Source organism: Folsomia candida, unplaced genomic scaffold (assembly GCF_002217175.1).
Source record: "Folsomia candida strain VU population unplaced genomic scaffold, ASM221717v1 Fcan01_Sc003, whole genome shotgun sequence".
Lineage (NCBI taxonomy): Eukaryota > Metazoa > Arthropoda > Collembola > Entomobryomorpha > Isotomidae > Folsomia > Folsomia candida.
The window spans coordinates 14014131-14030101 of NW_019091195.1; the positions used below are offsets into that span (position 1 = coordinate 14014131).

General features: G+C 37.5%; 2 protein-coding genes across 4 annotated transcripts; one reads left to right on the forward strand and one right to left on the reverse strand.

The window, feature by feature from the left end:
* Positions 1–14152, forward strand: LOC110847307 (CD151 antigen). Of its 3 annotated transcripts, XM_022094234.2 has the most exons (11): positions 1–392; positions 476–606; positions 10352–10524; positions 11206–11256; positions 11355–11402; positions 11478–11568; positions 11759–11799; positions 12269–12343; positions 12439–12546; positions 12650–12835; positions 12918–14152. In XM_022094234.2, exons 3-11 carry the CDS (start codon positions 10465–10467, stop codon positions 13059–13061), a joined length of 804 nt encoding a protein of 267 aa, XP_021949926.1. In that variant the 5' UTR covers positions 1–392; positions 476–606; positions 10352–10464; the 3' UTR covers positions 13062–14152. The 3 variants fall into 3 exon arrangements, with proteins under 3 accessions (XP_021949926.1, XP_021949925.1, XP_035705207.1); XM_022094233.2 differs by having other exon boundaries at positions 1–606; XM_035849314.1 differs by lacking the exons at positions 1–392; positions 476–606 and adding an exon at positions 9356–9378.
* LOC118434861 lies at positions 3715–6196 on the reverse strand. The gene is made up of 4 exons (XM_035849312.1): positions 5722–6196; positions 5480–5633; positions 4436–4873; positions 3715–4346 (listed from the first exon to the last, which is right to left on the reverse strand). The coding sequence occupies exons 1-4, from the start codon at positions 5886–5888 to the stop codon at positions 3750–3752; spliced, it is 1356 nt and encodes a 451-aa protein (XP_035705205.1). The 5' UTR covers positions 5889–6196; the 3' UTR covers positions 3715–3749.
* Positions 14153–15971: the final 1819 nt, after the last annotated feature.

The following is a 15971-nucleotide window of genomic DNA, read 5'->3' on the forward strand; positions in this document are numbered from 1 at the left end:
GAGGTGGTTTAGACACATTAGAGACTTCCCTTCAACAGAGTTACTTACAGATTGGGCTAAAAATCCAGAGCCGAACTTTGCAAGCTAAATAGTTGGCTTTGGTAACTGGCTTTGATAACAAAGGACCTCTTGTATAAAGCGGAGCATTATATTTCACATTGAATTGAGGGCTCGGTTGTTTATTTTACACACCGTGGATTGTACTCTACATACGTGTTCCATCCCCGTCAGTCACAGAGTAACCAAGCATTAAGAGAAATTAAGCTCCTCTAACGACGCTTCTATTCAAATTGGCAGCAAAAATCAATTAGTTTACGTCTTTATTACTGATACTTTCATTTCCTTTAACGACTCCACCAACCTGAGAAAATCTGCTGGATCTCAGATTTCAGGTAAAACCAGAGGATTTGTGAATTGTGTGTGTGTCTCCTCTCTCTCTGTGGTGTGCAATTTCACTTGCTTGTGGTGTTTTTAGTTTGTGCCCACTGAGACGAATTTCTGTAAAGTGTTGCAAACCAAAGCCAGCGTGGCTAAACGTTGTTAATAACCAACAAAGTTTGGCGTAAAAATTCATTAAGAGTTTAGGATTTGGTTGGAGCCGCAAAGGTGAGTTTTGCATACCACTTAATCTCTTACGTATATCATTAATACGATATCTTTCATTCCCTTCTCATTATTATTTAATAATTTTAATCTTGAGTACGGTGCCTGTTGAGAGATTTTTGAGCAATTTTTCACACTGCAGTGAAGGAGTGATTTTACAATCGCTGTTGTTAACTTCAAAGTCGCACTTAAAAATAATTTTGATCGTTACTGTGCGTACGGTGCATTGGATTGGATTGGATTGTGTTATTATTATTTATTACGCGGTGAACGACGGATATTAACGTTTGTTACAAGTGTATTGGGTAAGTCATATTTTTGATGTGATACGAGTTTTATAGTAGACGACTCGACTCGAAAAGTTTATTAGAAGTCTGCATAAAAGTCTTCATTTTATTTATCCGTATCCAAATGGAAAAAATCTTGATTTATGACTCGATGGTTTATGTATAAACGGTCTGGAAGCATGCACTAATTACAGTCGTGTAATCTCTCTGTCTGTGTGGCAATTGAGATTTTACATACGTATGAACATGCATCAGACACATCATCATCCACGACAATATGTACTCCCAAAGAATGGTTAATTTGAACTCGACTTCATGGTTTGGCTGAATTAACGCATCCTTTTTAACGAAAATTATTTTTCACTTTATGGACATGCATAATCCAGTCCTGAATAAAATAGCAAATTTTACCATAGAATATTTGATATGATTCCATCTCATCCTCACTCACATATGTATGCCCATAGGTTCAATGTAGGCACAATTCTCCTGGCGTTCGTTTGGTTCGTGATAAATTATTGTCTCGTTTATTCGGGATTTGAGAAACTAGGAAAAGCCTGTCCTTTATTGACTATCGGATCAAAGAATTTAAATTTGAACCAGATTCTCGTTTAAAAATATTTGTATCAACCCAAGGAATTGTCGTTTTGATCCATTGTAAACAGTTTACCGAGTAGTGTTTATTATCATAAACAATGCATTATTATTATTACACTTTTACGCTGGTTCAAACTGGATCACATGCACATGTACAATGGCGTTAAGCACATATTGCAAAAGGATTCTCCTTAACTCGCAGTTCTAATTACGTAAAAAAAGTAGACAACCCACGTAACTGATTTGGTGAGCGAGATTACATTCCTCCACAGCCCTTTTGTTTTACTCTCTACGCGAAGCACCATTTTTTGCCTTTTGTTTCTTTCCGCTTGGCTTTACAACATTTTTTGACACTTTGAAGGTTGGCCAGGCCAGATCTTTTGTCTTTAATTATTTGGTCCAATCAAGTAATTCTGGAAACTGTTTGAGCATTATTAGCCACTAGAAGTTGTGACACACAAGGTAAAATAATTTTTTACCCACGTTTTGATTCGTTTTCATCATTATTATATTAGTCCAACAAACAACATAATTAACTCGAGCCTGCACACCAAGAAGGAAGCATTTTTTTCCGAAAAGTCTCATAATGAACTAATTGCTTAAAGAAGAATGGAGTTAGCATGTTTTCTGAGACCGTATGAAATATTGCAGCAATATTGGACAACAAATGTGGATACTTGGCTTGTACAATAAATACTAAAAATTTTCAATGCCATTCCACAAGCTGAAAGGTGCATCATATATTACTAGATATATAATGCAATCTGTATCATATAATATTGGAGTGGAATAAATTTGCATAATGGCCTTGTTAACGTGTTGGTCTAATTAAACGGCTTACCAAGAAGAGTTTAGTTCCTCTATTTGCAGTTAAGCCCAAAAGGCTTGGGGTTGGCTGACAAATTAGAATTATGTAGTTATTAAAGATTAATGATTGATTATATTGATGGGTAGTAAACAAAATAATATGAAGGAGGAGGAATTAATTCAGGTGTAGTCGATCTATTACATATGTACATATGACATTTATTTGCAGTTTTGATTTGCTATTTACTCACCTTAGTCACCCCTTTATCATTTATCGTCGTGTAGTATCTACGTACTTACGACGAGTACTTTGTCTCATGAAAAGTTGAGCGTTATTTTCACACAAAGTTCTTTTAGTACTTTAACATGTATGTACGATGACCAGTGACTAGGAGGCGAGTATATTTAGAACAAATTATTTATGACTCTGTTCAGCACCAATACCACATGACAAGCAATAAGGTGGACCTTACGGTTTTTGTGACGCACACATTCAATTTTTTCACTCCTCATCTCGTTCAAATGTATTGAATGAGCACATCAAGTTGTAAAGTAATTGTACATACATTATTGCATCAATCTACTAACCAAGTAGTCATCATCATCATCATCAAGAACATAACCAACGATTCAGTGTCGTCCACTTGTATGTCCTCACTAGAATATTTTTTAAATTTTAACCTTGATGCTCATGATGTCAAGCAGTTGAGATTTTCGCCATAAATAACAGCGCAGTGTAGAGTTTGATCTATCCATCTATCTGCATGGACAGCAGAATTACGCCAAACAGATTTAACATTGATCCTAATTTGGGGGTTGAAGAAATGTCTTAAACCTACAGCAACACGAGTTGACTTGTTGTTTTTTGCATGTGTACATAATCCGAGGAGGAGGAGGGAGGGAGTGAACGCAGAAATATGTACAATTTTAATGATAGTTTGCTTCGTGTGCAAATTGTACCTTGCGAACTGTGTCACAATAAATAAAGTCCTGTCGTTAGATTATAGTCACGGCTATGAGGTCATCGTGCCGTGGCGGAAGAGTTGTGGAACATGCCAACTCACGGCAAAGTGCTAACGTGTTAGAAGACGCTGCACACTTGTGCCATTTATGTTCATGCTTGACTTTGTTGAAATTATTCTATTCTGTTGCACTATGATTTTCTATCCTCTCCTCAACCCCGTAAAAGTTTGCACCTTTGAGTTGAAGATTCGTTGAGACACTAAAACCACAGCAAGGTACATAAATGCATACTTGAAAGCAATATATGCTGCAGAGATCTCGTTCGCTCTCATTAATCTTCGTCATATACATACATACGATGACGGAATGGCGGTATGACGGTCAATTGTCAAATTCAAATAACCCAAATTTCCAAAGAACAAAATAATTCAAAAGTTTTATTATGGTATTTTCCCCTCCTGTCACCAATACCGTGTGAAGATTTGGCTAACTTTAATCGGAACAACAATAGTTTGTGGAAATGTTGGGTTTCGCCAAGAATTCAGACTGCCTGTAATCTTCCATGGCGTTGAACGCATCAACTGCGCAAATAATGCGCTCAATACCTTTCGCCAACAGATCTTCAAATACCATTCTCTTGGCTTGGTAAATCCTACGTTTTGTCTCTTCTTGAAATTGCTCTTGAACGGCTTGAGGTAATTCCTCAAGACGTTGTGAAATTGGGGTTGCGAGACTTCTCTCTTCCTCCACTGCAGGTGGTGGTGGTGTGGAAGTTGGAGCCTCACTGTCTTCCGCAGTTCCTCCTCCAGAACCGGAACCAGCAGATCTGGTAAGCGGCGATGACTCCCCCAGCATTTCGACCGTGGCTGCGGATTGTTGTCCGTAGAGTCGTCCCTCTTCATCCTCCTCCATCCCGTCTACAGCATTCTTGTCCTGTTTGGATTTCTTTTTCCACTTCTTTCCTAAGGTGGCAGCCACGTCATTTTTCCGATTCTTTCGCTTCTTCTCTTTTCCTTCCTGTACCGTTTTCTTGGACGGTGAGATCTCCACGAGTCTATCCACCAGCTCTTGGATTTGTATTTGACGACTCTGTAACAACGAATTATGCACAAATTGCATATATACATAAATGGTTTTGATATGTTTACAATAAAAATAAAATAGTTGTGATTATCTACGTCAATTTCCTGGACAGTTTCACCCTCCAACGCACCAATCGTCTCCTCTTTTGAAGATGGTTCAAAAATTTCCTCATTCATTTGTGGAATAAATGCTCCAAAGTCCCAAACGCTGTTATCCTCCTTGTCGTACAATTTTCTAGATTCGTATTTCTGGACTGAAATGTCAATGAAAATTTCTTGGAGCTCGCGAGTACTGTACAGCGCATCAATGTATTCCATCCTTGTCAAAATTTGGTCAATCAGGGTGACAAAGGTGGCGTAGCTGGAAGTGATTTTTCGCGAGTCTGCTGTGCAGTACGAGTACCGTCTAGGTTGGATTAAGATATTGTTATAGCTCGCCAACTTTTTCAGTAATTTTTCCGTCTTGTCCGTTTTAAAGTGGGTCCAATACATATCTTGAGAAGAGTTTCTTGTCCACAGGAGTTGGTATAAGCTCTAGAAAATATTTACGTCTGAAAAGAGTTATCCATCTTACAAAAAATATGCACGTTTTCCATTTAATTGTTCAAATGAAAGCGAAATTGTTTAATCTAATCTGCTGTAGGATACGAATGCTACGATAGGACAAGATCAAATAAAAAATGAAACGCTCTTTTTACATGCTAACGATGATATTTAGAGCGAAAAGTGTGTGGGTGTGGGTTGTGCCATGAGAGTGCGTGCAACACGTTTGGCTACCGAATTGTATTTTGTCATAGATTCGTTTCTGCATCATAATGGTATTATACTGCAAGAGTGAGCCTAACAATGTTTGATCTGAGGTTCAAATCTTAAGGATTACGTATGCACGTATGTATGTTCATGTATGCTATTTCTTGTTGTAGCCTGCGAGCTTTGAGTCTACTTTCTTTTATTTCAATAAAAAAATGCCGAGTTTGTCATGAAATTGTAGCCTACGAGTTGTTGAATTGGTGTCACTCCTTCCATCTCGGCGCTCATTATGTATGCGACAAAATTAACCCAGTCATTCCAAAAAATTCATTAGCACTAATTGGCCTTGTGAATGCATATGTATCTGACTGACTGACTAAATTAAATTACCTCGATAGAAAGCGTACAGACTTTTTCAATCCGTTGAAGGGGCACGAGAAGTTCAATTATGCGTCGAACGGTCTCCAACGACTTTTGCGAAATCTCGTAGTAGTACTTGAGGTTTCTGTTGTGCGTGTAAAATATACTTTCACTCGTCACCTTCCTGAAAAGTTAAACCACGATAAAAACATGCTGCTCAAATTAGAATTCAAATTATAAAAATGAATTATCAAAAGACGTGTTTTACGTACAAATATGGGAGAGTAGTAGGATGTTCAGGTTCTATGAATAAAGCGTGATCCAACACCGAGTCCATGAGATCTTTGGCTTCTTGCTCCAATGTCGTTTGACTCACAAGTTCGTTAATATTTTCTGGTCGAGATTTATTGCCGTCTGTCTCCTGGAAATCGATTTGCATTTCAGACGTGGCCACGAAACAAAGTTTTATTCAAACAGTCACAGTTTATAGAACTGTCGTAAAAAGTCTGTATGTGCGCAGTAATAATTTTATACACTTTATTAAATACCACAATCTCAGGGTCCATACAAATCCCGCTAAGCCTCAACGAGTAGCCACGGCCTTCAGAATCCCTAAGTTTTGGGTGGGTGAGAAGGTACAGATTTTCAAAAAAGTAGCCTGGCTTTTTGCTTCTGAATACAATGGTAAACTCGAGCGATTGACCTGGGAGAAGGACGCTGGGCAGCTCTCTAAAACGGAACTGATGACAGGACGACTTGAAAACTTTTTCATCATTTAGTCTTTTCCTCCAACCAGCCTGCATCGATGATGGGTTAACGTCACAAGTCATTTTCGAACCATCATACATTTTCGAAATCTGTAATGTTTAGTAGACTTTTACCCGTCCATGTCTGGTTCCTCCTCCTCCTCCTCCAGGCACAACAGACCCTGCGGGATTAGCTAGTAGAAATTCAGACTCGTTGTTAGGTGGAAATCTCAACCATTGGCATCGAATTGCGGTGGTTCCTTCATTCCTCAGAGTAATGGATTGTTTGTCTATCCCTCCTGAAAGAGGTGAAAGTATCATCAAAGCACATCAATGCAACGGCTAAAAGTATCAATGATACATTTGGATAAATATATTTCGGTGTCATCGTATTATGCACATACGCGAAGTAGCGCAGAAAGGTTCAAGATGTTCGCAAGCAAAGTTCTCGTCATCTTCGTCCTCATTGGGAACGAAACTCAACTTTACTTCCGTTTGTAATCCTCGAACTAATATGATAGGCCCACGCTGTTCCCTGTAGTAGTCTTGCTCTTGTTCCGGCTGCTCTTCTGTTATTGATGTAACTATCAAGTCACCTTGGCGTACCTTGTTTACTTTGGGCATTTCTTGTTGCAACCTGTTTAGTTATATTTCTTATAAAAATAATACAAATTATTATATAAAATATGGTTGATTTATTAAATTTTTAATTAAAAATATTGCCAGCAGAATTAAATTAAAACGTTTCTCTATAGAGTAGCGTTGCTAAGATTGTAAATTAATGGTTATCAAAATGCATTCAAGTCAAGCGGCCCTGCAACATCATCCAAGAATTTACTTTCATGATCTCGCCGTTGTCTGAGCATCATCAAGGAAGCTCAAGGAAGAAGAACTGAGGAGGGTGTTAACCTACTGCTCAAGAGTTTGTTGTTGTCAGTCGGGGAAAGCACCGCGTGGCACCTTCCTCATTCCTCTAATTCTGCTCAAAGCTTTCACTCGCGAGTGAAAGAAGAAGGAAGAGATTGCACTTCCGGGACCCTTTGTTATCCGATGTCACATGAAGTAAACAAATATCAATAAAACATTTGCTCAACTCTGCAGTTGTCCCAAAAACAAAGTTACATTGGCAGATAGTTTAGCAAACCACTTGTCTGATACGATTTGCGTATATTATGCTCCGTCCGTAAATTATGCAACACAAGAGTCCATAAGCTCTATGATATTGCGGGTAAATATGCTCCTCAGATACACGTGGGATCTTGGGAATCGAAATTTTTGAATTACATATAATTTATGGGCAACATCTTAGTAATGTTCTCTAATGCCGTACCTCTACAAATTCTAGAATAGTAATTTTAGAATAGTCACATTATGGACTAATAACTTGAACAAACACTGTGCAATTTCATTTTCATAGCACAAACAACCCATTGGATTTGCTTATTACAGCAATACTTCAATGCATAATAGTCTGTAAATGGTTATGCATGTGGGTCAACGAGGGTCTTGAGTTTAACTATCTCAATTTCATGGGGTCACATGTTGAATTTGCCAAATGACCTGCCTCTTTATGTCCATTCGGTATTTTCAACCTCTCCAGTGCACCAGACAAGTAAGCAGATTGCATTACTTCTTGCCTTATTTTTCTCTATATATTTCTCTGTTTTGCTTTCATGAGTAAAACTTTCACGAGTAAACCATCATATCAGGAAATGACCGTAAATGAGACTTCCTGTAAGCTGAGCTCTCTCATTTCATGAATAACACTTGAGACACTTGGACCCTGACCAAGCTTGATTATAATGAGACGTGTAAATCAACAATCTAAATTAAACACATGAAACTGCAAACTCGTGCAGAGTATCCATCAAGATTAAGTCTGTTTGTTTGTCCTTCGATGGTTGGGGTTATTAATTTATACGTGTTCCCCTGGGTTCATCTGATGGACTATGCGTGAAGAAAGTCGCGTCTGCATATGTACGTACATATGTATATTGATATCAAAACAAGCAGAAATATTTTGATGGGTAGGCAGATGGTCTTAGAAAAGTGAAGCATGTGACCATTGAGTGTTTATCGTCGACAACTACGATACAGTCTTCTACAAGTTCGTTGAACCGAGTTGTTGAGTTGGTCATACAAATTATTATTAGTTGATGGGCTGCCAGGAGGGCTCCTCTACTTCCTTCCTTCCCACCTTTCTCCAGCTCCTCGCTCTTACTTTCCTTCGACCACACCAATCGAATAACAGCCCAAAATGCCTCCCGTGAAGCTTTCTACATGCACATTATCCTAAAACGACGCGCATCCAATTTCAACCCATCGCCATCACCACCCTTTATTAAATCCAGTACTCACCTGTTCCAGTCTGTGCGGAACGTTGCAATATGCATGCTACACATGATAAACCGTCGTCTGGAAAACTTTATTGTGAGAACCGCAGCAAACCACCAATTTCAAGTTGGTGTTAGGCAAGGGTTTATTGTCCATGAGGATGGGATATCTTCCCGTGTTTGCATATACATATGGACACACGTAGTAAAGGAAGGAGGTTCGATTAGCTTGTTTAACTTGCCACATTTAGTTCATGCTAAAAAGTACTTCCTGGGCGATGACTTAATGGTGTCTTACCACGCATACATTCAACTAATATGCACTGTCTACAAGGAAATGCGAGGAATAACGTTTGATGATTCATCCGCAGAAAGAAACAACGTATTAAGTATCATCATATGTATCATCATATACTGAATTTTAAAGCTGGCACATAACACAAATGAAAAGTTTATCCGGAAGAAAAAGGAATTGTCCACGCTCACTTTCCCCCGTAAACAAGTCGGCCTTAAGACTCGGCGTCTGTTTGTGCATATCCCATCCATAACACAACGGGTTTTATTATTAACGTCTCCTCACGCAAAAGCGAACGCTGAGTAGTTTTACATAGGTACGTGTGGAGGAAAGTAAGGTAAGGTAGGTAGGTGCTCACGGTCGTTGTGGATTACCTATTCACCCACATTCTCCTTTGTGAGGTGGGCAGTTACCCCACGCCAACGTCCTTATCAGTTAGTTGTTCGAGTGAGTGAAAGGAACAAGCGTCGGAGCGGACGAATTGTGAGAAAAGTGAGTGAAAGTGACGCTTATCGGGAAGGGAAGTGTGTCAAGTGTAACAATGAGTAGAAAACGGTACATTTACACATACGTCTTTATAAGTGCATATTTTATAATTTGATACAGTTATCATATTTGAATACGTACATATCTAGTGAAAAAAAAGCTGAAGGATTTCAACGCACATCGTTATAAATAGGCGATATATTTAAGAACAACCAAAAATTAAAATTAAGCATTTAGGTAATTTATTATTACGAATGGATTTTACCGGAAACCGCATGATAAAGATTACGCTCGGAATACATGTGGTTTCTATTCTTAGAGAACAGTATTTATTGGACTTTCATGATTCATATGGTTTTAAACCATTGGTTTACTAACTGAACTACTTAATTTTAAACGATTTGATAAACTAATTCTCACGAAATAGGAATAATCTTTTATCAATTTCCACTTCAGATTTCTATTTTTATATTACATAGTAGAAAGCTTTATTTGACATCCACTTCTATTCACTCGAATCATTTCGTGCATATTATATTCTCGATTTAGACGGTTTTCTTGTTCCTCGTAAAGTATTATCCCTATTTAATCTATGTTGTCTGAGAATTGTTGTCCCAATCTTTGTCGAGGGAATTCGTGCAGACAACACTAATTTACTTTTGGTCTGTAAACATATTATTAATGTAAACACCTTAAGCTAACTCGTCGTTTGAGATGCATTTTTTTGCCCAAATCGACTTGCAAACTTTCAATGACATTAGTACCACAATTGTCATCTAGCTGCAGAATTGTTGCACGATTGTGATTACTCTATTTTATCGTGGTGCATCACTGCATAGACATCAAATCATTAATCTTGCTTATGTGTTATGTGATGTGTACGTACTACATAATTAATTTGTCACGCAACCCTCGAGTCACCGTACATTTGATCAACCAACTTCTTTCCATTTAATGACGACTGCCCCAGATTTGTTTTACTAATTTATGAAAGTTGTAACATCAACAGAAAAAGTAATACATTACATGTTTTTCTTTTCAGAAAAGAGCAGTAGATTTCCTCAACAAAAATCAGCAGCCTGCCAGTAAATCCGTGAGATTTGAAACTCCAAGGATCTCTAATTTTCGTGCCATTTACAACCACACATCATTAAAATGGACATTGGGACAATATTTGTGAAGTACTGCCTATGCCTCTTCAATTTCGTATTTGTGGTGAGTTTTACGCACTTTTGAACTTGTGTTTAAGAAACGGGTGGAAAGCCGAAGCCCACTTTCCCTGCCTGTTTCCTTGGGAGAATAGGTTGATTAGGGCATTCACCTTTCTGTTTACCTTTACTACACGCAATGCCAACCGGTTCCCATCAATAATCCGTTGTCCGGGTTTGCAAATCCTATTTATTACTTAAACGCACTTTCACTGTGCGTTGTTCAGGGTTGGCATATTCTGGAGAAAGTTCTAGCGTACCTATGTCTATGAGCATGTCTACTGTATACTAATATATCTGCATACGATTTCACTTGAAACGCCAAAAATAAAATATTTCTTGACGTTAATTTCATAAATTTCTCCCGATTCTCACTCAAAGTAGCAAAAATAGAACCTATGAACATATTTACTTATGTGTATTAAATATTTTGCATTGAGTTTAGTTCCTTTCTCTGCAAAATTACAACCTAGCAAAATTACTGCAAATGAAAGCACTCGGGCATTTGCTTTGTGAACTTTCTCCTGCACTCCTTGTCCAGGTGCTCGAAAACATTACAAAATGTAACACGCTTCTGTTTACATGCAAATGAGAAAAATGCGTGAATCAGTTTCGTTCGTGTGCAAGGGCTGCTCAGACTGAATGGTGATGTTGACTGGTATCTAAATAAATAATTTGATGATTACAGGTGTTCGGCATGGCCCTACTGGGTTTTGGCATATGGCTCGTGGCAGATCAGGTACCTAAATTTACACACAAATGTATGTGTGTATGTGCACGATCTTGTGCGTTCATGTCGTGTTTGACTAATAAATACAATTGCATTTCACAATTTAGTCGTCCGTAGTCACCCTGCTCAAGTTTGCAGACCACGAGACCATAAGGGTAACAGCAGCACTTCCTACAATTGAAACGTTTAGACACTTATGTTGGATTACTAGAAAATTGTATGATTTTTAGGATTATGGAACCAATGCAACTGTGATTGAACAGCTCGGCTACGTCCTGATAGCAATGGGAGCCTTCATCTTCGTCATCAGTTTTCTCGGCTGTAAGTGGTACCCTATTTGGTTCAATTCTCTTGCATAAGTTCTCAAACAAATAATGCATACGATGATAATTTATGCAATTTGTTTTACAAAAGTGGAAATGAACAAGACCAACGTATTATTATTTCCTCAATCCTTCCTACATACAGCCAAAAATATCATTAAACTATTTATTATAATTTATCCTTGCAGATTGTGGGACCCTAAAAGAATCCAGACTTCTTCTTGGAGCTGTGAGCAAACTAAATAAATTATGAGCGTCATTATTGTACAAGTCGTAATATTTAACAGCGGTGGTAGTGGCAGAGATCACAAACATTTAACATTACGTACTTATTATGAAAGTCTGTTAGGAACCAAAAATTTGTGGAATGATGCTGACCAAACGACGTGGGCTTTACTTGCCCACATAATAAGACTCACAATTATGAGATGCAGCATGGAACAACTCTTTCTCTCATTTATTTCCTCTTTTTGTACGAACCAAAGGGGAAATGTGTATTATTAGCGTGGTGTCTTGCAAAAGGGTTTAGTCCAATTGCCATTAAGTGGAGAACCACTCATAAAATAACCTTTATGACTTTGCACCACCGCACCCAACCATTCCACTAAATTTTCCTAGAAACAAACTGCTGCCAACCCGGTCTTTGAGTGTCTGACTTTAGAGATGGGAAATGATGACATTAATTATTTTATTTCCAGTACGCTTTCTTTCTCACCCTCATCTTTATTCTGGAGATCGTCCTCGTGGTTCTCGTGGTCGTGTACCGCAAAGAGGTATGCGAAATGCGAAATAATGCTCAGCCGCTCACCATTACGCCATAAGGTTATGCCAATTTCGTTTTCCAATGCGACTAATTGTTGAATTATAGGCGGAAGGTGAGACAAGGAGCATTCTCACAATCAGTGTGCAAAACCACTTCTCTACTCGTGAAAGAGCAAATGCTTTCACTGTGGCATTGGACTTCCTGCAAGCAGAAGTAATTACTTAATTAATTAATTAGGCTTGACTTTCTATAATTTCCTAGAAATATATGCATGGAATATAAATGCTCACATTATTAATGACATGGTTTTTCGTAGGGTCACTGTTGTGGAATTTCAAACTTTACGGATTTCAGAAATGCTCGCTTATTCAAGGAAAATTCTACTCGGGAAACACAGGTGCCTGTGTCCTGCTGCAAATTGGCTGGCGATCCATTGAAATTCAATGCTATAGACCCAAGCTGCACAACGAGTCCAAATGAGGGAAACTCATACCTGTTCAATGTACGACATGAGTGCAATACATTTCAAATTCCAACAAATGAATTAATTTTAACTGATTTTTAATGTGTGAATTTATTTGTAGGGATGCTTCGATTCTTTGGTAAAGCAATTGATGGATAAGTTCAACTTTGCGATAATTGCCGGTGTGATAGTGGCCCTCTTACAAATTATTGGGATCGTCTTTTCGATTTGTGTCTTTAAAGCAGCGTATTATGATTACAAGTGATTCATTTGTGTCGAGTCTATGTATCAATCAGCACTATTATTTTACAATATTCGCAATGTTTATAATTTAGCGTAAGAATGTGTAGACCCTCCGATATTTGTTATGGTTTGTTGGTTATCCTTTCATGAATATTGTCCACTTTACTCAAATAGCTTTTCTTAGAATATGTAAAGTTCTGTGTATTTTCTTGCATGCATCCATTCCACACACACTTGTTGTGAATCGCTCTTTATTAAGTAGATTCACCAAATAGATAATATTTTATAGTTGAGCTAATTGAAAACCTCGTCAGTATCCAAAAAGAGCAGCAAGCAAACTGAACTGATGTATAAGTATATGTATAGTGTAATCGTATTGCTGTATTACCTGTAGTGTACACAATCAACCCTGTCACATGTAATTAAACTCCACAAACAAGCATCAATCAGCGAACAACAGTGCTGTAAAAGTGAAATTCCCCCAAAGTTACTGGGAATGAGATTTCTATTTTCAAGTACAATGCAAAGAAATTTTGATTAGATAATTATTACGAATGTACAGAATAGTACATATTTGTGGAAGTGGCAATTATGTATTAAATCCTATCTGCATAAGATAGATTATTCTGGAGCGACAAATTGTATTCATGCAGAAATTTTGCTTATGACATTCAATTAACGAGTAATCAATTACAAATTATGTGAAATCACTTATGTGTCATGTGTAGCTAGCTATCACAAAGTTCGAATCGTCGAACTGCAACAATATATTTGTATTTGTAAACCTTTCAACATATTATTAAGTTACACAAACATATTTGAACTAAATTTTGGATTATTAATTTATAAATTGATTTGTTCCGGCACATACACAACAGAGCTGTCCCGAATGACAATATTGTTGTTTGGTGGTTAAATTGTAATAACGAAAAAACAGCGGCATAATCCATGCAATAATCAGTTTATTTTAATCCTATTATTATTATGTTTATGTTTACGTAGATTGTAATAGATTGAATAAATTACTATTTAATAATTTTATTATTAAGAGTTTTAATTGAAGCAACCATGATAAATATAAATAAACTTAATGGGTGTAACCTTTTTTATTAACTATGGTATAAATTATTACAAGTGCATCACCCAATTCATGTTATGCAACCCTCAAGTATGGTTGAATGGTTGAATGCAATTATGATAAGTATCTTCATTTAAAAATAATGCAGTATTTGAATCTTGCTAAATAATTAATAGGGGACGAGCCATTCATAAGTATTGGGAGTGTTTCACTGCAAATGCACAAGATAACCATCAAATCACAGTGCGAATGATCATTAATCCGTAATGAGAGCGTGATCTCATTCTTCTTTAGAATGACGAATAAAATGATAGCCTCGTTCAGTCCAGAATATGAATTCAGCTAAACTCATAACTCATAAAAAAGTTGTTATATTTCTTTTAACCATTGGAGAAAATTGGTACGTGTATGATACCGAACACAAGTTGGTTTTAATAAAATGATAATAAAATTTAATATGATGTAACTCATTCCTGTAAATTTTACATGTAAATTACTCTATCATCACGAGCGTCATATTTTCAAATTGTTTTGTATTGTATACTGAAAATACTATGCACATAGTATTTCCAAGTAATATTTGGGATGGATGTTGTTCAACAATAATTCACAATGAATAACAACAATGAAAACCTTTTGTCGTGATGTCTCATTTTATTTTATCACCGTTCTTTAAAATAACGGAGAAGTTTATATGGAGAAAGTGAATGTCAGGAATTTCACCTCCTTTTCGACCCCAACAAGCAAAACAAATGACTTCACAGATTCTTTTCCATTCCCGTATTAGTTGGACCCACAAGGCATCTTTAGCTTGAGTGCTTACCTAACGAGTTGGTGTAGCATTGTTATTATTTATAGAACGCCTCGTTCTCTGTATGTACATACGATGACTTTGGTGTTTTTTACATTGATCGCTGGTAGGTTTGTTCGCGTTGAGCATGATGGCACTCCGTCAATGTCAGTCTGTAGTCTGGTCACGTCGTAAATAATTCCAATCGGATTCCCAGAGGATGCGATTTCCTGCATCCGCACACACATGCATATGGAGTCTCATCTAGAGGGCGAAATATCTGCTTTTCTCACATGCTCATTTGCCTCCAGCCACGACGAACTATTCGACATTTCACAAAACCTAACGAGCTTTCCTATTTGTGGATAATTCGGAAATTTCCCTTTTGGAATTTCCTTCTTTTTCATATTTACTAATTGTTTTTTACTTGAAATCCTTAACTAAACTTTCCCCAAACTTGCAAGAATGAGCAACCTGCAGAAACCAAGATGAAAACTGCACTTCATTTTGAAGCACCGTCGTGCTTATAGCTACTACATACGTACATCGAGGAAGGGAAGTGCAGTTAGTGAGGCTGTGAAGGAAGAGGATAACAAAGTGGTGTTTAGGTGCGAATGGTGGGGAAGAAGGAAATGGGAATCTCACGAATTTTGTCTCATTATTCAATTCTCACTCCCCTCACGTTTTCCCGTCTCACTAAATGGAACTGCAGCACAACTTCATCTTCAACAATCTCGTCTTTGTTAAAAGCATCACCACGCTCATTCATTCAGCTCTGATTTTTTGGACTTTGGCTTTCTACAGGTTAACCATCATGTAGATGAGAAGGCAGCGTTGTTTTTTTCAGTAAAGAGTCGAAATGAAAACAGCACAATTCCAGTTTGCTCTTCCACAACAGATATTTGAACGAGGCGAGTGAATTGAGAGCACAGATTCTCAAATGAACTTTTCTACGGTGAAAGATAATTGTTCTATTGAACAATACAGATGAGAAAGAAGAGGAAAAGAGAGAAAGAGTGCGGTGGAGGGACGAGTTATTTGCTGTTGTTGATTTCGTCCCAAGT